Source organism: Mastigoproctus giganteus, chromosome 9, assembly GCF_048544385.1.
Source record: "Mastigoproctus giganteus isolate SK-2022 chromosome 9, ASM4854438v1, whole genome shotgun sequence".
NCBI lineage: Eukaryota > Metazoa > Arthropoda > Arachnida > Uropygi > Thelyphonidae > Mastigoproctus > Mastigoproctus giganteus.
This window is the reverse complement of record NC_143583.1, coordinates 111487357-111508145: the sequence shown is the minus strand read 5'-3', so window position 1 is coordinate 111508145 and position 20789 is coordinate 111487357. Positions and strand designations below refer to the sequence as shown.

General features: G+C 38.1%; 1 protein-coding gene across 1 annotated transcript in view; it reads left to right on the top strand.

Moving 5' to 3' along the window:
- Positions 1-20789, top strand: part of LOC150080643 (uncharacterized) — a 131013-nt gene that overhangs the window by 43728 nt on the left and 66496 nt on the right. Inside the window, exons 6-7 of the mRNA XM_090381258.1 lie at positions 4325-4525; positions 16226-16424. Of these exons, the coding sequence (XP_090237384.1) occupies positions 4325-4525; positions 16226-16424 (400 nt within the window). The remainder of the gene's footprint in view (positions 1-4324; positions 4526-16225; positions 16425-20789) is intronic.

The window sequence follows — 20789 nt, the reverse complement described above, 5'->3', positions numbered from 1 at the left end:
AGTTAGCAACAACCTTTCAAAGAATATCTGTTACACTTAAAAGAGGATTATAGCAAAGCTTTCTTAGCTGAGAACTTTCCCTAAAAAACGCATACGGCGTGCATTCACAAAAGTTTTTTTATTATTATTATACTGAGCATTACTCTTATAAGATATTCCTTCGCATTTGGCAGAACAGGATCAAATACCCGATTTCCACTATCGGAATATTGAAAAGTTTTATTTCAGGGAAGTTTCTTACAAATATAACGCTAGACGCAGCCTCAATTTATTCATTCAAAGCTCAAACAAGATCAAATAAGGCAATGTGTGTCTAGTGTGGTGACAAGCCAAATCCGGACTACTTTTCGTTGCAATACGCAGTTTTTATGCTATTTTTGTTGATATTCGTACAGATACAAAGCAGTGTCAGATATGAAATATTTATGCTTTCGATAGCAAGAGGAAAAGTATGAAAAGAAAAGAGATGTGGTAGTTTACTCAAGAAAATGTTCTGAAAGGAAGGAGTAACATTTTTTTCCGTGTATGTCATAGAATTATTCATTCGTGGAGAAACTTTGTCCCAGGAGGCCGACTGACTACAATGGATAGTAGTGTAGGAGCTAATTAGAATCCCACTCTTCTCTTTCTTATCTCCGGTCTGTTCTGTGGAAGAAAATTTAAATCCATTCCCCAAGAAGTAGCCAACTTGATATCTAGAGAGCCAATCGTTACTACTAAAAGATCCTCATTAGATTTTTTGTTAACCCTTAATGAAATTAACTAAGTAATTTAATTGTTTTATTATATCATCAGTAGCTCTTCTGGGTGTACTGAAGATCTTTCTTAATTATTCTTTTCCTTTCATAACAATTCAAATACCGTTTCTTTATCCGTGTAACACCGATCCGGTTTCTTCTGCAGAAGCAACAGTGCGTCTGATTAAAGAAGCTGTTCTCAAAATCAGTAGGTTGAGGGTTATAGCAAATAGATATTCTAGTTATACAATTACACCTCTCGAATATGATATCTCCAATTATCAATCTGATTACCCATCACTTGTCCCACATGGCATTGTCCACACAACATTATTGATAATAGTTTATTTTTGCTTCAAAAACCTTTAGGAACTTAATTGTTTTATGAAACACTTTATTCATTCAACTGATATTTATTTATCTGTACGTTACTCTATTCGTTTCTATCTCCGTTTGTGTTTTATTATCACAAAGGCCAATTCGTGTTTCTATTCAAAAATAAAAATGCTTCGCTTCATTCAGCAGTGTTGTATTATGGTTGAAGCAATGGTAGCGAAATCATTCTTGTACAATAGCACTTTTAAATTCCAGTATATCGGAAAATTTGAGATTTAAATTTATTTTAAATAAATATTTCAATACTCTTTTGGGAAATATTTAGATTTAAAAAACGATATTTTAAAAATTGAAAACACAATTTCTCAAGAAAGATTTCCGGGTCAGTAGTGATAAACTATTTTCACTTTGTCAAACTCTGGTCTAAGGATAGCCTTTTCCAGAAAATACAATTGTGTCCATTGCACTCCAAGATTTTTTATCGATTTATGAAAAAAAAAAACCAAAAATCACTGTGCAAATATTATCATGGGGTGGTGTTTGCCAAAAATGATTACTTGCGGGCATAAGTAATCCTACATTAGCAAATAGATATTTCTAATAGTGTTCGTGCACGCGCTCATGTGCCCGTCTAGATTTGTTTGCTACAAATTTCCCAAAGAAGTATCAGAGCTGTTTGATAAACCGCATAACATATATATCATACAGTGGAGCCATATGTACAGGGGCAACATCGTTCTACTTTTAATAGCGTATAGAAATAACACTATAGTGCGATGTATTACCTAAACAGAGCTGTTTATAAAATTGTAGCAAGTTTCCCCTTCAGTGCAGCAGTAAAGGGTATTTAGGATCAATGCTCTTATTTGCAGCAAACCCTGTTTACTCAAAGCTATGTACAGGAGGAGGATATCCGACACGTATGACTTTATGTACTGTACTTTGTCCTATACTTAGTACCGCCTCATCTGATATATTGTGGATATACACTGAGTGATATCTGAAGTATTACCACCTGACCACCCATATGAAAACTGAATGCCACCTCGTTGACTACGTAGCACGATGTTAGTGGTTCAGTAGGCAGTAAAATTCCGAGTGTGAAGGATTTATCGGACTTTGATAAAGGACAGATTGCGGGTTCTCGAAGAGCTGGTGCCTCGATTTCCAAAACGGCTGAAGTGGTGGTGGTGTGTTCGAGAGCCGCAGTTGTTAAAGTGTACCAGGACTGGCGTCAAAATGGTCAAACAACGACCCAACAGCAAAACTGCAAAGGTCAGCGAAAGGTTGGTATTAGAGCTGAGCGCCGGGTCCGACGACACGAACAGGCGCAGCACTTTTCCATAATCAAAAAAAGAAAATCTGAGCCAACAAGGAACAATATCTGGCATGATCATGAATCGCACGCTCGCACGTATGGGCTATACCAGCAGACGACCCCTACAGCATCCTCTCCTAACCAAGGTTCATCGGCGTAAAAGTCTCGCCTGGTGCAAAGAGCATGCAAGTTGGACGTTAGAAGATTGGAAGAAGGTGTGCTGGTCGGATGAGTCACGTTATTTACTCCACACCGTGGATGGTCGTGTACGGATTTGGCGTCAACAACATGAGGCTCTCATCCATCATGCATAGTATCAAAAGTGCAGGCTGGTGGAGGCGGTTGTGTGGTGTGGGGAATGTTTAACTGGCAGGAACTTTGACCTCTGGTGAAGGTGGAACAACTTATAGCTGGTCTCCACTATCGTCAACTGCTATCGACTGTGTACATCCTCTCCTCTCATCCTCTACTCCACTATCGACTGTGTACATCCCGTTATGTTGCACTTTTTCCCGAATGGCGATGGTGTCTTCCAAGATAACAATGCGCAGAGCCATCGGGCACTGGATGTGCAGGAATGGTTTGAGAAACACATTTCTGACTTTCAGCATATCGATTGGCCTCCGAACTCCGCCGAGATCTATCCCGCAGAACACTTGTAGGACACTATGGAAAGGCATATCAGGCGTCTGGATACACCAATCACCTGCATTACTAGCCTCATTATAAACAGCTTGGTTGGCCATACCTCCCGAAAGTTTCCGACATCTTGTTGAATCAATGCCACGTCGGATAGCAGCTGTACTGAGGGCAAAGTACTGCTGCTATCCGGTAGGTATTAGGTAGGTGGTCATGACGAGATCACTCAGTGCATCTCGTCACTGGGTGGTTGAGGTCTTCAATATGCCTACTTGGCCACCAATAAAATTCCAAATAGGATCGAAAGCCGGGTCTTGGTAGTGGCATATTGGCATACACTTTAAATAAATAGCAATATACAGTATTTCTTCATAGGGTCAGTGCTGATTATTTAGAGTAGTGAAATACCAAGGCAACTCGTGGTGAATTGCCTTTCACAATGAGATCGATGCACTAAGTACCAAACACTGTTTGTTCAAAGCTATTTACAGAAAAAGGCTATTCCGAGCATGGACAATGACTTTATATAGATTTCATACCTTGAGGCTTTTTCCCCTAGAGTTAATTTTCCTCTAATTCAATCCTTATGTAGCCGAATTTTTCAAGAAGGTGAATAGAAAAGAACTAAGATTGCCCTGGGGGATGAGAATTACTTGCCCGTGTCTGAATTTAATTTGTCTCCAAATGAATGGAATATCTTAAATCCAATTCCCAGAACATTAACTTGTTGAGGAGATATATCTTTATTTATAAATTTTGTTCGCATGTAAGAAGCACGGACGCCCATTATATCCTGATAGGGAACTATATTTACCAACATAAAACTTCGTGACCAATGAATTGAATGGTGTAATTACAGAGCGAGAGGTGAATATATTTTCAAGATTTACAAATTTATGAGTTCATCATTAATATTTTCGACTTCTTCCATTTATTCTACACATTCTGAATTACTTTCAGGTACGATGCCATTTTGAGAAGAATGCAGCTTAAGTAGCAGTTCAATTAAAGAACCAATCATATGTATGCGTCTGTAATCCGTATAATGATAATTTTTTCCGAATTAAAAAATAATCATATTCGGATTTACAGTTTAAAATTCGGGATGCTGTTTAAAGTGATTTTATCTTTCAATATTGTATAATGTAGCTGATGTTCTTGCTACATATTTTAAGAGTAAGAGCATCAGAGATCGGTAAGAAAATACTGAGTATTCTCTTGAAAATTGCATTCAAGAATGTCAAATATTGTTTTATAAGTACATAGTGTATAATTTAGTTTTATTTTCCTGCAGAATGGTTTCCTGGATGGGGAGAACATAACGGTTACAATTCCCAACCGAGTGATGACGGACTCTCTGACCAGGACTGCGTGGAACTCCGTGATGTGTATCGCTACTCGAGTAAAGGGGAAGGTCAAACCGAAGAACTCTTTTGGAATGATCGCGACTGCAATACAGCTAATCCTTTCGTTTGCCAAAAACCTCACCCTGGAGGTAGGACACTCCAGTAAAATTCTAGTAACTTTCTTATGTGCATTCCAAGTACTCGTGCATCTTAATGGTAGAATTTCAAGTCCGTCCTGAGATGTTCATGCTCGTATTTTATACATCTATTATATTTCCTTACGGTTTTATTGGATGTTGAGTTTTTAATTAAGTTACACTGAGATTTTCCACTTTTACACGAAGTTAATTTTTAGTGGTGTTTAAATAAAACCGACAGAGATAGGCAATGAAAAGTTAGTACATTGTAAAAGAACGAAGTGACCAATGATTATATGTCAGGAATATTCGCTTCATCAACTAGATCTAACATACATTCGAATACACCATTTAATAAACCCTTCAAATTGGTCATTCTAGAATTCGCTTCATACATGCGCTCACTGTGTGTGTGTGTATGTGTGCAACTCTAGAAAAATATTTCTTCAGAATCTTCTGAAGAAATGTGGTATTTCGAATTTAATATTGCTGATTCGGGTAAATCGATATCAGTGGCAGAATGAAAGCTCCAAAGGGATTGCAGTGTTATAGTGAGAGAAAGACACCCAAGGTATGTCAGTGGACGAGAATCCATTGCTAGAAATTCTTTCTAAGAAGCATGAAGCTATCATGTCGTGTATCTTCCTTAAAGAAATTCCTGAATCATTTTCTTTGTCATTACGTTCCGAATCCAAACTCGCAAGAGCTGCTACTTAGGTACGCGGGTTCTGGAGGGTTTTAAACCAGTAGTTTCACTGTGAGTATTGATTAGCCTGTTCCATACGGTAGTTGTGCAGTTATCAGTCGTGTGACTCTCATAATACGTTTCTCTTTAAGATTTTGCAGTACTGTGCGATGTTTTTACAAATATAGGAAAGCAGTCAATGAACCCGCGATTTCTGTTATGTTCTCGATTGAACAACTGAGGATGTTGTAGAGGAATTAATTATTTGACACTCCTTCTGTGTCTTACCTCAGGAATTTTACAGCATTTTCACTTCAGTTTAAGTTAAGCGGTCCATGGTGAAGAGTTATTACCTGTAAGTTATTGGTTTTCTCTCCCTTAAAACAAGCAAGCTAGCCTAGAACCCCCAGATATGAAAGGCTTCGATAGAACCACATCAGTTCAATAATTTTCCGGGAGTTGTACAGACCTGTCTTCAAGTTGAACAATCACATTGAATGAAAGGTTCAGCACAAACTACACTAAACAATAAGAATATTTCAATGATAGAAATACATTTTAAGATCCCAAAAAAAGGTTTTTATGAGTTATAAATATGAATTCGATTTCTTACTATTATTCTTTATTACTATCAAGACCTTCCAGCAAAGATTGTTTTACAAAAGAGAAACGATTTACAGAGCACTTCTTCGAAATTGAAACGTGTTCTGTCGATATGAAAAGGGAATAAGAGAGAAGAAAAAAAAGCAGCGCACAACACGGTTTGCCTTCTTCGGTTTCGCCAGAACTTCGTGCAGAAAGTATTTTTTCTATGCTATCTTACCTTTTTTTTTCTCTTTATTGTAGATTTAAGTAGCGGGAAATATCGGTCCGTCCAACAGAACATCAGGGTGTTCACCCAATTTCTTATCTTTCTTCTTGATATGTGCCCGTATTTCTTTATTCGTTCTATCAGCATTCTCTTCTACAAATTTCTACAAATTTCTGTTAGTAGTAGTAGTAGTGGCACATGATGCAAGAAAGCAAGTGTAGGAGCTTATGCAGCATCAGCCAAAAAAAAATCACACCATTCCCTCCAAATGCCTGTCCAGTTCCTCCTTAAATTTATTCAACCTATCAACTTCCACGACAGATGGAAGTTTGTTCCAGCAATTAACCACCCGCTGGCTAAAGGCAAATTTCCGCACATCTATTCTACATCTGTCTTTTCTTAATTTGAACTTATGTCCCCGTAGGTTGGTAATCTGAACAAGTGGAAGGATCCCATCAGAATTCAGCGTGCTCAACCCATTCAAGGCCTTATAGACCTCAATCAGATCACCGCGCAGGTGCCTAGTCTCCAGCCACTGCAATTTGCAGAACTTAAGCCTCTCTTGGTAAGAGAATCCCTTCATTCCCCTCACCAATCGTGTTGCTCTTCTCTGTACACACTCAAGCAAAATCTACATCCTTCCTAAAATGAGGCCTCCAGACCTGTACGCAGTACTCAAGGCGTGGCCTGACCATTGCCTTATACAGAGGGACAATCACCTCCTTTTCCCTGCTAGCAAAATTCCTATATATCATTGACAAAACCCCATGACCCGCCCTAGCAGCCTGTCTGCACTGTCCGGAAAACTTCACATCTGACTGCACAATTACTCCCAGGTCTTTTTCATTTTCTACCACCTTAAGTGTAGTACCACACAGTTGGTACGTTTCTCTGGGGTTACTTCTACCCATATGCAGTACTTTGCATTTGTCAAGGTTGAACTTCAGTTGCCACTTCTTAGCCTATCTGCCCAAATTATCTAGATCCTGTTGCAGTAGCACACTGCCATTACTGTCATTAACAACCCTGCCAACCTTTGTGTCATCTGCAAACTTCGACATTAAGCCTGATATACCTTCATCAATATCATTGATAAATACACAAAACAACAGTGGACCCAACACCGAACCCTGTGGGACTCCACTAATAACATTAGTCCACGAAGAGCAGCACCCATTGATTACCACCCTCTGTCTTCTCCCACTTAACCATCCTTTTATCCATTGTAGCAACTTACCCTTAATACCATTCTGCTCCAACTTGTACAGTAGTCTTCCATGCGCAACAGTGTCAAAAGCTTTCCTGAAATCCAAGTATATGATATCAAAATTATTTTTTGCATCCAGTTCCTTTGTGACCACATCATAATAACCAATCAAATTTGTCAGACAAGACTTTCCCTTAACAAACCCATGCTGTGTTTGAATTATTGCTGCAGTCTTGTCTAGATGATCCTGCAATGCATCTTTAACCAGCGACTCCATTATTTTACCCGGAACAGAAGTTAAACTAACTGTTTATAATATTCAGTTCCGTTTTCGACCAGAGTTAGTTTTGCAACGTATTTGTTCGTACCTTTTGTTCCTCTTTATTGATTCTGAGACAGAGCATTCTCCTTAAACAAGCTACCTTTCCAGGTGATTCAGTTTCTGCCATAAAATTCGATATTATCCATATTAAGTTGCTGTTTGCAATATTGAAATACTCTGGTATTATCACTATAGAGAATGAATTGTTTTTTATTCGAAAACTCCTGTATTTTGTTTTTCCTTTTTATTTCTTTTCTATTTGCTTTGGGATTGAGCCGTTGTAGCTAAGAGTAGCGACTGTTTGCCCAAGCAAGCGAATTGCTACACTTTGTTTCTAATTTCAGTTCGGAGATGGTGGTAGTCTGAAATAGAGGCAACCTTTCTGCATGCAGATCAGATAACGTTTTCAAGTCATCTGGGTCAGCTGTTCTCAAGATGTTTAAGGTTTTCTCCCAGATTTTCTCTTAAGAATCTAAGGGAAAATTTTCCAAAATAGATAAACTGGCCTTAGTCCTTACAGACTAAACACGCTGACGCGTCATGGCCTGAGTTATTTTGGTATTGATGTAAATCGGACCACCCTTTCTACATTATAATTTGTACGTAAAAAAGAAATCAAGCCCCTCAACTCATCGGGTATATTGTCGACCACCTTCATGTCCAGCATTGTCCTGAGTCTTCTGAGATGATGTACATGTGACATTGATATCATCATAGTCAGAAGTGTACCAGAATCAGTGCCTAGTTCTGGTACACGACACGACAAGCTACAGACCAAATAGCATGACAACATGGTCACGCTGACTGGTTAAACACTTGGATTTATGACATTTTATTACATGATTTGAAAACACTTTAATTAAGTAACGGAATTTAAAATGTCTAAGTTACAAATGAATAAAATGGTGAATACAGATTAAAATGTTGGCCACGCTTTCATCGATTTTTAAGTATTATTTAACGAAACCCATAAAATTTAATGGGTGTTTCGCATGGGGAAAAAGTTGAATATTATCAAAACCGCCAAATGTTGATAAGTTTACACGATTCTCTAAATTCAACAAAACATATAAAGCATTAAAGAAGAAAAAGAGAAATATTGCATTTATTATCGTATAGATCGCATCAGGCGTGATCCATCTTAAATGATTATGACTGGAAACTAATATTACCAATAAACAAAGAGACCTATACACGCATTCAGAAAAGTAATGAGGGTGTTGTAGTGTTCCAGTTTTGTGTAGCATTATAACCTCGTAACTTGTAACCTTTAAAAATGAGGGCATTGGGCAATACGCTCGTTTTTGTACATAAACCATCTGCGCTGGAACCAATGAAACATTGCAATTTAAGCTAACAGAAATAGCAAATAAAAAGGGACGTTATCAGTTGCCTTTTATTGTCTACCATTTTATGACATATTTTCTCCAATTCCTCCTACAATAAGTGATCGACAACACTCGATAAGTTATTGTCTCGTTCCTGGTAAAGCATTACTAGAATTGCTTCGGAGAACCAACAAGTATGAATCTGTTACGTCACTAAAGCATTCACCTCCACACAGTGGCCTAGTAAATGGTCACCATGGTGATAACGCCTTGGTGCATAGTGTGTCCCGTTAGATAAATGAACACGTGAGAAAGTAGGCGATATTCCTCTTACCGCGGGCGTTTGGTGGTATGAATAGCGGGCCATCTGTCGGAAAGGTATGCGCGCCACTTCGCCTTCGCCTCATAACCTCGCACTATTGCAAGACGATCTAATATCGACCCGGGAGGGCGGGGCCATCGCGGGAAACTGGAACGTGACAGATTAGTTGGGGCATTAATATAGTGGGACATAATGCACGTGGCCCGCAGCTGTGGTAGTTTCAGTGATGTATAGCACGACTAATGATAAGCCAAAAGTTGATGAAAAAATACCGCCTTCAACTCGCTCCTCAGATATATCAAGAGAGATATTTGTGGACAGTCGAAGGACCATCAGCAGTACTCTGGCGTCCCTTGTTTTTCTATTTAATCGAGTTAATCGTAGCTAAAGTTGATTTCTTTCTTTCTCTCTCTCTCAATAACCATTAAATATAGCGGTTTAATTAAACAGTATGGATTGCAGAAATAGGAGAACAGTTAACAGAATTCGCACACTGGCATAGAAACCACGAAGGAAATTAATGGACAAAATAAAGTAAATAAACAATTTCGTGAGAATTCACTAATGCGATAAAGTCCGTTCGTCGCCACAAAAGAAAACGAAAGGCCCATTTATTAACTGCGGAGTTGATTTATCAGATGCTGTATCCACTTAGAATGGTTATACAAACTCCTCTGACGATTGAGGGACTCTACTGAAGTATAAAAAGAAACTTCTTTTTCTTTAATCACGTGTTTATAAGTAATACTTAAATACCGACGCTAGAATTGGCATCGAAAGGGCGTACGACCAGAAATAGGCAGACCATTGAGGATTCTTCTACTTGCGAACTACAACCACTTATATACCACTCTGTTGTTTTTGAAATTAGTCAATGGACTGATATGCGGCAGTAGATTGATTAAAATATCTGCTGAGGCAGTTATTCTAACCAATTTTTTTATTGTTGATTTATGTGTTGCAATGAGTTTTAAGTATCATTGGATTCTTCTCGGTGCTCTCTGTAAGAAACCCACTGAAAATTTAGTAGCCACATAAAGGTAATCATATGGTTCATATTTTGGTATTCCAGATTTTGCGTAGAGTCATACCTTAACTATCACAAAGTAACCCAGATTTGTTTAATGAAAACTCCAAACACGAAAAGTATTATAACCCATAGAACTTAGTACCGTCCGTGGGTTGAAGATTGAGTGGATGAAAGAAGATAGATCCTTACCAATTCCTCAACACAAGCAAGAAAGCAAGAAATGGGCGAGTTTGAGCGCTTCTTACATTAAAATGTACCTCGCGATATCTCAGAACAACTGCGTTGGCGAAGGCTTCGAAAACGATCAGAACCTCTCAGTGGACAAAACCTTGGTTAAATAAAACCTTAAACTTTTTTACAGACAAGCAACAGGCCTTCATGATCTTTCAGAAGTCTCTGATCCTCGATAATTCCAATAACGAAGCAAGCACTTCGTGCGTGCTAAGAGACAAGCTCGTCGACACACTCTTATGGGAAGGCATATCAGATCAAAGAGAATTTTTCCTAACTCAGATTGTCAAGGTCTCACTTAGGAAAAATTGCTTTCAGGACCGGAATGCGCTTCTAGGCTGGGCAGTTCACACCTTGCTAGATTTTGTCAGGTTGGTCTTCGATCCTCCCTGTGACGATGTATTTATTCCGGTAAATAATAAAATTCCGCTTTCTTCTATTAGCCTGACCAAATAGGATCTTGTCAGCTCAATAAACAACCTGCTAAGAAAATGCACTGCCGGACCCGATGGATTCCCTTTATTCGTGCTAAAAATTTGCAGTTCATTCATAATGGATCCTCTCCTACTCACCTTCAACAGGATTTTCCCTGCAATTATACCTTCATCTGAAAGTAGTATATCGCAAAGCCCATACCAAAACACAACGGACAAAAATCCGGTAAGGAATATAAGCCAATCTCCATAGGGTAATCACTGTATTTAGCCGGGTCTGTAGCTAAATCTTTGATAGGGCCATCCTCAAACATATAAATTAGAATCTTTGGCCACAGAACCTGCTACCTATACTCCGGTATAAAGAACAGATCAATCAACAACCTAAAGCCTCCTCACGGCACTCCACAAACACCACGAAAAAGACTTACAGTTTTCTGGAAAGCAAAGCAAGAACTTCCGCTGTTTATCATCAGAGTCTCATAATGTCCAGAGATGTATCTCTCTGGTGGCACTCTGCATCCGTTGTTTTGTCGTTTGCTCGACTGAAGAGCTTTCTTAGTATAAAACACTGGACCCTAAGGTGGATAAACAGGACACTTAGAAATCCTTTCACATCAAGAAGCATCCTATATACCACATTTAAGTGTACCCCCTGGGAATTAATCATAATCAGGACCAACATAATCAGCCTGGTAAACTTCTTTACATTAAAAATGGACGCACCAACCCTTTGATATTATTTCTCTTCCTCTCAGCCAAAGGATAGCACACAGAACCGATGCCACTACACTCAAACTATGTCCAAGTCAGAAGCTATAACGGATATTCCAGTCCAGTACGGTTAATCTATGCTCAGCTGGTTTGTGAACCGACTGAGAGTAGATTTCGAGCAGCTGTGTGCCAATAAGAACTGCAATTTTTCAGAAAACTTACTAGTTTTTGGAGAACCTCTTGACAGCTTCGTGTGCTTCTATAGTTTCCGCAAATATATTATAAAAAATGGTAATTTTATTTAGTATATTTATTGCACTCCGCTGTGTACTTTTTATTCACATGTTTACTTATTTTTATAAAAATTATCTGTTTATACTCCGAGCCGACCACACACACACACGATCAAAGGAGTTCACAAGATAGAGAGAATACAAGAAACAGCACTGTATTTAGTAATCATGTGGGCTCGAACTACGGTCTCTCAAAGCACGTGTACTTATCTAACTTCCCAGCTGACCACTCAGCTACTGCGGCTTTTCTATCCTCACTAACATATCCTGTCGTACTGGGATGAAGTTATTTACTTAAAATAGAGTAAATGAATAAATACGACCTTGGCAGATCAGCTAACTCAGCCACAGTGAGAGGGGGGGGGGGAGACCCAAAGAAGTTCCAAAATTTTCTCCAGTCCAGGTTCAGAAATTCTCATGAACTTTGGCCGGTGAGGGAGTGGAATATTTTATCACATGCCGCGAGATAACAGATGCGGTGTCTACTGCACTACTTGCAAGGGCTGCAGTTAAAATTCATACAATCACTGGCCAAAAAATTAGAAACTTTTATTCATTATCAAGAAACAGAAACCTTTATTCACTATCTAATAGGATCACATTTTCTCGAATTACATTCTATACGTCGTGGCATAGATTCCACTAGTGTCTGAGGGAGTCTGTTTTCAAATTTGACCATAATCCATCAGGATATTCGTAAGTTGCTGTATTGTGGTCGGTAGAGAACTGCCAAGCTGAACTGTCCTTTCTAAAATATCACATACGTTCTCAATTGGATTCATATCTGGAGAATTAGACAGCCCTGGTTAGATGTTGGAAATCTCATCAATGCTCCCCGAACCATTTATTTACAGTTTCGTATTAGTTGCGTTGTTGTCTTTAAAGTATCCACCACAATCAGGGTGAAAATGGAGCATTTCAGGATGCAATTGGCCGGATACGACAGAAAGATATTCATTATAGGTAATACAGCCTTTTAATGAGCGGACCCAGTCCGTACCAACACAACTTATTCTATGCCATAATACCATCTCCATACCATCTCTAAATGTACTTCAACAATAACATCTTTCTGAAAAATCAGAAAGATCACTTGTCTTCCTCATGACTGGATCGATTAAGAAGCCTAGGAAAGCGTACAGTATTTATCTGATACCAAGGAACATGCGACAGCTTACATTTGCATACCATACGTTTAATTATCTGGTGATGCCAATTGCAAATGGTTTCGAATTTTACTGAGTGTAATACCAATTGGCATTATTGGACAGCATTCAGGCTTCAAGAATAAACAGTTCGTTTCGTATCGCTAATTCACTGGAACACACGTTCCAATAAACTAGCTTCATTTTCTGATAGTTGTATTGAATCTTCGACCACTTGCAGCCTCCTTGCAATTAGATGATGAACTGGTACTGCAGCTGAAAGATGAATTAAATTTACCACAGGCCTCCACACTTTTGCAAATTATATTCGAAACATTTTGTACCTGTGCTAAAAGCTTCTTGTACCAGTTTGGCTATAATCAATCGAAAGAATGACATACATTCGAATGACATATATTTCAGAAAGGTGTAGAAAACTCCTGAATGTGTAGGACGTTGTTGATTCTAGAAAGTGGAAGTATTGTTTCGATATCATAGAAGATTGAAGATTGTAGATGCTTCTAGGGTGTTTTGCAATAATATAAATATAACATAAATTTTGCAATAATATCCCGTCATTGAAAAAGATTATTTACTCTAAGTTTTGTGTGTTTCGTGATAAACGTGGTAAGAAATAAGGAACCGAGTGTTGAAAAAATAAGTGCTATTATAACTCTATGTAAAGAAAGTTAGTCCAAGAGGAGTATTGGCAAAAAACTAGGTGTTTCATTTAAAGGAATGCAAACTACCATTCGACAATTCAAGGAGACTTGGCAGTTTAAAGGACAAACCACGATCAGGACCACCGCGCCTAACAACGGAAGCACAAGACAAGACCATAACACTGAATTACCACTGATAATTGTCTACTGCTGATTCCATCAACATTAGACAATTAAAGATTGAAAAAACATACTGTGGACGAATAAATCCAAATTTGAAATTTTTTGATCCAAGGGTAGAGTTTATGTGAGATGATCAACCGAAGGAAAATATCTTGCCACCTTGTTTATTGGCACCTTGTTTAGTACCAAGCACGGTGGTAGTTCCATAACGATCTGAGGTTGCTTCTGCTTTTCTGGAGTGAGTGACATCGCCAGAATTGAAGGAATTTTAAGAAAAGAAGACAATAAAAACATTCTTTAACTTAATGCAGTATCCTCTGGACTTCGACTTTGTGGAAGAAAATTTATAATTTCAACAAGACACGGAAACGCAGATGTAAGCTGTGTAGGGACTTTCTAGCAACTAAAACAAGAGGAAGGGGTATTACAAATTATGGTGTGGTCATCCCAATCACCTGACTTAAACCCAGTAGAGCTTTTATAGGATCATTTAGACGTGAAGCCGGCGAAGATTGCCTCATCTTCGCAAGATTTATGAGAAACCTTACAGATCGCTAACATTATTCCAAGCTATCTGCAAGCAAGTCAAGACACTATTATAAAATTAATCGTCAGATGGCTACGTCTGTATAAGGCTGTGATAAAATCTCGTGGACGATTTGGTGAAAAACCAGTATAGTTTTTAATATTAATCATTTCAATATTCTTTACTGTAAACTTTTCAATGCTTAATAAAAAATAATCTTAACATACTTTGTAGCGTGTTTCTTTACATTGTTTTAGCCAATTTCAAAAAAAAAAAGAAAAATACGAAAACTATTATCATACGTTGTGATTCCAAACTTTTTGGTGGAGAGTGTATACTCACAATGTAATACTCATTTTGAGTTGCAAATTGTATTTTTTCGGAGAAGTAGAATTGGTTAATTTTGATATCGTGGTTATTTTGTAATTTTTAATTGGCATACTAGATAATCTTTCTCTGAAACTCGCAGGAAAAAAAGACCATTTTTTAAAGATATTCTGAAACAGTTATCGACTTGAGTATTAAGGTTACAGAAACTTGCCCTTTCTTCGCCTTTATTCTACAGGCTCCTATCTTCATGATCGAAATGCACTTCGTGCAAAGAGATCACCTCACTAGCTATTCTATTTTTACTCAGCTAATGTAATGAAATGCAGAGATCACCACATGTCTTCTTTGAATCGATAACAGTTGCCGTAATCTGACCTTCCCTAAGAATAATATTTACGAAGAACTGTAACTTGACCTTCTTCTGTTGACCGCAAATCTCCTGGAAACGCTTACGTGACCACAATTGTGTACAGAAGTAGTTCTTGTAAGCTAACTGCTCAATTAATCATGCCCTTAAAAGGTGTAGTCCACTCCCCTCCCCTCGCCCTTCTCGTATTTATATAATTGGGACAGAATGAACGTAAAGTTAGTTTTCAGAAGTACAATGGTGGATGTCATATTGACGAAATTGAAGACTGTTTCAAAAGAAAACTGCGTATATCAACTAACACGTTAGTTGATATACGCAGTATAGTTAGTTGATATATGCGTATATCAACTAACATGTTAGTTGATATACGCAGTGCGTTATATTTCATAATAATTAATGATTTATATATAAAAGAGCAAAAGGAACGACTTTTATTACGAACCGAAATCATTTCGTTTCTACGCATCCTCTGCATGGCCTGTTCAGTCCTTCATTCAGGGCATGGCAACAAGCATAATATCCAGTGCTTCAACTATGAACAGAAAATTTATATTTCGATGTTATCCTATTGCGTCACTTCTATCAAAAGTTTATCCTTCTCTTTGGTGTATTTTGTCCATAATACTTAGAGCAGTAATCGGATTATTTGGGGAAAATTCTGACTGTTGAATCCATGTTAAATATGATGTACCAAATGGAATTTTTGACGCATTCCTTCTTAAAATTACAATTCTGCATTCTCAAAGGTATTGTGGACAATCACTGTTGTCCGAATAAACGGGATTTGTCTCTCAATCGCGAGGTGTTGCCTTCAGGTAGATGGAATGTCAGCACTTGTTAAATTCTAATAATAAGTGCTGTCTTAAAGTGTTTTCAAAAAAGAAGCTATTGTATCCTGTGGTGGTGGGCCTTGGTTCGATTTTTATCTCCCCAAGACAACTTCCAGTGACTAGTCAGTCCTCTTTTTCTATAGTTTTACATTGGTATTAAAATATGACGATAAAAATTTGTTAAAGAATATCTTTGCATTTACACTTCATACCTATACACAGGACATTATCTATGTTAACACTTTGTGGTAAATATTTGAGCAACTGTAAGATTTTCTTTTATTTTCAGTTATCATTGAAAATGTCAAGACTGTTAACTGTAACCAGACAATAACTTTAAATGGAGATCATGTGAATGATGTTATCATAAGTCCGCATTACCCGGATTCTTATCCTACCAATGTGCAGTGTTACTATAGTATCACAGCGCCGCCTGGACAACAACTAGTTGTTTATTTTACTGATTTCCGCCTAGAAGAACACGAAAGGTAAGTAAAAGCACCATTTTGGACTTTCTTTCTTTTAACAGACAGCTTGGACAAATCAGTAAAGTGAGCCTACTTGTGCAAAATAACAATTTACATTCTGCAATACTTATAGAATAATAGCAGACGTCCAAGTCAAATAAACTAGTATTATCTCTAGGGCATAGTTCAATAGTTATTGCAGTACCTACATGAATATGACAAATATTGCTCATCCATGTTCTTTGTGATTTTCAAAATCAGGGTAGCCAGAGAAGATATATCTGCATGGGTCAGAATAACATTATCACCCATCGACTTTTCAAAAAAAGCAACTTTTAGTGTACAGGTGTTTCGTATCATGTGGATAGACTTTTAGGATCAATTCAGGACCTCGAGACTTAAGAAAAAGTTGATATAGTCACATGCGTGTATTCACGTGTCCGGTTCTCAACAACCATAGAGCCATGGTTGAATCTTGAAAATGGCTGTGGAGTTTTCAAAAATAAGAACAAACAGATACATACCCATCAAAATATTTATACGTGGTAGATACGTGTTTTTCTTTCCATTGGAAACTCTATAGCCATTTTTTTTATTCAGATAGTCATGGCTCCTGTATGACATCGGACAGATGTTTATATGAACTTCTTTCATTGTTTTCAGGTCCTGAATAAATCTTTAAAGTACTGCCCACATATTATGAAACACTCTATACTGAACTTTATTTTTTCCCTCTATTGGAGGCAGAGGTTATTTTTGGGTAGCCTCTTTTATACTGCATCCGACTTATTCAATCGCTTCTTATTTGTGAGTGCGGTGCTGGTAAATTACTGTCATCCGTCTGATAAGAAAGTTTTCTTTATAACATGCTTTAACACATTCTTCTAAATTTCCAGTTCACCTGATCTCTTGATTCCTCTTTTCTTTTCTACATCGAATCTCACTGCTGGGAGATCGTATAATGCTTCAACAAAATAAAAGAGCCCGAGATTTCCTGCTCTTAAACAAGATTTATGAACAGTGATATTCCTTTTTATATCGCTGCTTGGGTTTTACTGCTGGCTCTATTGACTCTTCGGAGCTTTCCAGGGAATCAATTCTCATCTCTTCAACAATATGACATCTGAAAATTAGAGACCGATTCCCTCGAAAGCTTCAATAACAGAAGCAGAGGCAGAACCCACGCACCCTTTAGATACCACTTCACAGGAGTCTATTCCGGAAAAGATATTACCTCTCTTTAACATTTAATTCCGGCAAGAAAAAACTTGAATTCATTATTTACATAATTTACAATTCTGCATCCTGCTCAAGACTATAAAGAAGGCGAGCGATACACATCAGGATTAAATTTCATCTTAGATTCATCGGCATTATCGGTGTGAATACAAAGTGCACCTGAAAAGTGATGAGAAAAATCGGTTTTGGATGGAATGAAATCGTTTACCTTTCATCTTCATTTTATATTTGGGAAAGAGAAAGGTAAATGACTTTATTCCATCCAAATCAGTCAGGTTCTATGGGTCGAATTCTTCAACGAACGTGGTTATAAGTGATCGAACAATTTTTGAAAAGAATTTCAACGCATAGGACCCAGACTTGCAGGAAAACAAGAATTGGTTTTTCTTGCACAACAATGCATCTGGCCTTCGAATATTTCTTTCGTAAAAAGGCCCTCATGGGTAGCATAGTTGGTATAATCACCGTCCTCTTCACACCGGGTGGAAAATACCTGAGTTCGAATCCCGTCAAATGGGTCTTTTTTCACAATGTAGTTAAGTTAGTCGGTCTAAGGCGAGGATAGTATGTTTTTTTCTCAGAGAAATTCTGGGTTTTCTTATAGCAAACAGCAAATTGACCACACACACACGCTATTCACCGACATATTACACACAGCGCAATATGATTTAAGTTGCTGATGCGTCGAAAACACTACAACAACCAATCAACCAGATCCTGCAAACTTAGGATAACACTTATCCCTTTGTACAACAGGCCACTCTTACTAAAAAGTATACAATAAGTGCTATAGATAGTGATTCCACCCGGCTTGTTAGAAATCCAGTCTCCTACCCCAGTAAGCCAGTTGTATTCTACAAAGATCTTAAAGTCTAAAACTTCGTTTTGTTTTTTAAGAAGAGTCCAGTGGCTCCTTTGTGTAAACCACGCTAATTATTTACTAACTGGAATGTAAGTTTCTTGTGAGTATGGGTGTTTTATTTATACATATCTTTATTTCTACTCTTAATCACTGTGCGTATGCCAAGCTTCTGGGTATATTTATTGGCAACAAACTGGCTGATCGATTGATTATTACTAAGTATTGTATGTTTATAGAAATAACATTTAATTTGATTAAATAATTCCCGCGAAGTGACAGACCGTATGTCAAGTGAAGAAATAACAAAACTATCCATTTCACGGAATAAATGTAATTTGGTATAACAAAGAATTAAAATTGTAGTAGTAGTAGTAGTAGTAGTAGTAGTAGTAGTGGCACATGATGCAAGAAAGCAAGTGTAGGAGCTTATGCAGCATCAGCCAAAAAAAAAAAAAAAAAAAAATCACACCATTCCCTCCAAATGCCTGTCCAGTTCCTCCTTAAATTTATTTAACCTATCAACTTCTACAACGACAGATGGAAGTTTGTTCCAACAATTAACCACCCGCTGGCTAAAGGCAAATTTCCGCACATCTATTCTACATCTGTCCTTTCTTAATTTGAACTTATGTCCCCGTAGGTTGGTAATCTGAACAAGTGGAAGGATCCCATCAGAATTCAGCGTGCTCAACCCATTCAAGGCCTTATAGACCTCAATCAGATCACCGCGCAGGTGCCTAGTCTCCAGCCACTGCAATTTGCAGAACTTAAGCCTCTCTTGGTAAGAGAATCCCTTCATTCCCCCTCACCAATCGTGTTGCTCTTCTCTGTACACCCTCAAGCAAATCTACATCCTTCCTAAAATGAGGCCTCCAGACCTGTACGCAGTACTCAAGGCGTGGCCTGACCATTGCCTTATACAGAGGGACAATCACCTCCTTTTCCCTGCTAGCAAAATTCCTATATATCATTGACAAAACCCCATGACCCGCCCTAGCAGCCTGTCTGCACTGCTCAGAAAACTTCATATCTGACTGCACAATTACTCCCAGGTCTTTTTCATTTTCTACCACCTTAAGTGTAGTACCACACAGTTGGTACGTTTCTCTGGGGTTATTTCTACCCATATGCAGTACTTTGCATTTGTCAAGGTTGAACTTCAGTTGCCACTTCTTAGCCCATCTGCCCAAATTATCTAGATCCTGTTGCAGTAGCACACTGCCATTACTGTCATTAACAACCCTGCCAACCTTTGTGTCATCTGCAAACTTCGACATTAAGCCTGATATACCTTCATCAATATCATTGATAAATACACAAAACAACAGTGGACCCAACACCGAACCCTGTGGGACTCCACTAATAACATTAGTCCACGAAGAGCAGCACCCATTGATTACCACCCTCTGTCTTCTCCCACTTAACCATCCTTTTATCCATTGTAGCAACTTACCCTTAATACCATTCTGCTCCAATTTGTACAGTAGTCTTCCATGCGCAACAGTGTCAAAAGCTTTCCTGAAATCCAAGTATATGATATCAAAATTATTTTTTGCATCCAGTTCCTTTGTGACCACATCATAATAACCAATCAAATTTGTCAGACAAGACTTTCCCTTAACAAACCCATGCTGTGTTTGAGTTATCGCTGCAGTCTTGTCTAGATGATCCTGCAATGCATCTTTAACCAGCGACTCCATTATTTTACCCGGAACAGAAGTTAAACTAACTGGTCTGTAATTACTCGTGTCACCCTTCGATCCACCTTTGTGAATTGGGGACACATTTGCACATCTCCAGTCCGTGGGAACCTCCCCTGAGTCCAAGGATGCTCTCATAATTATGGCTAAGGGTTTGCTTAGTTGCTTTGCCGCCTCCTTTAAAATAACTGGATAGATCCCATCCACCCCAGGTGCCTTTCTTATGTTTAACTTCAACAATTTCTCCTCCACTTTGCTCTCAGTTATTACAAAATCATTAAGCACACTGCTACAATTTGATAACCTTCTTCCATTTTCAAATTGTAATAATTCCTCACGTGTGAATGTAGATGCAAAATACTCATTCAGTTTGTTTGCTATCTGAGCAGGATCATCAACAGTCGAACCATCGATGTCAAGTGGTCCAATCATATTCATCCCCTTCCTTTTGTGTCTCGATAAAAGTAAATGTCACGAAGATGTCATTATTTTGATAAGAAACTCCACGGTAACTTGTTGTAATTACATAAAACGCGGTTATCGTTGTATAGAAGTTTCTGTGGAATCTTCCGATTATCCCCCCAC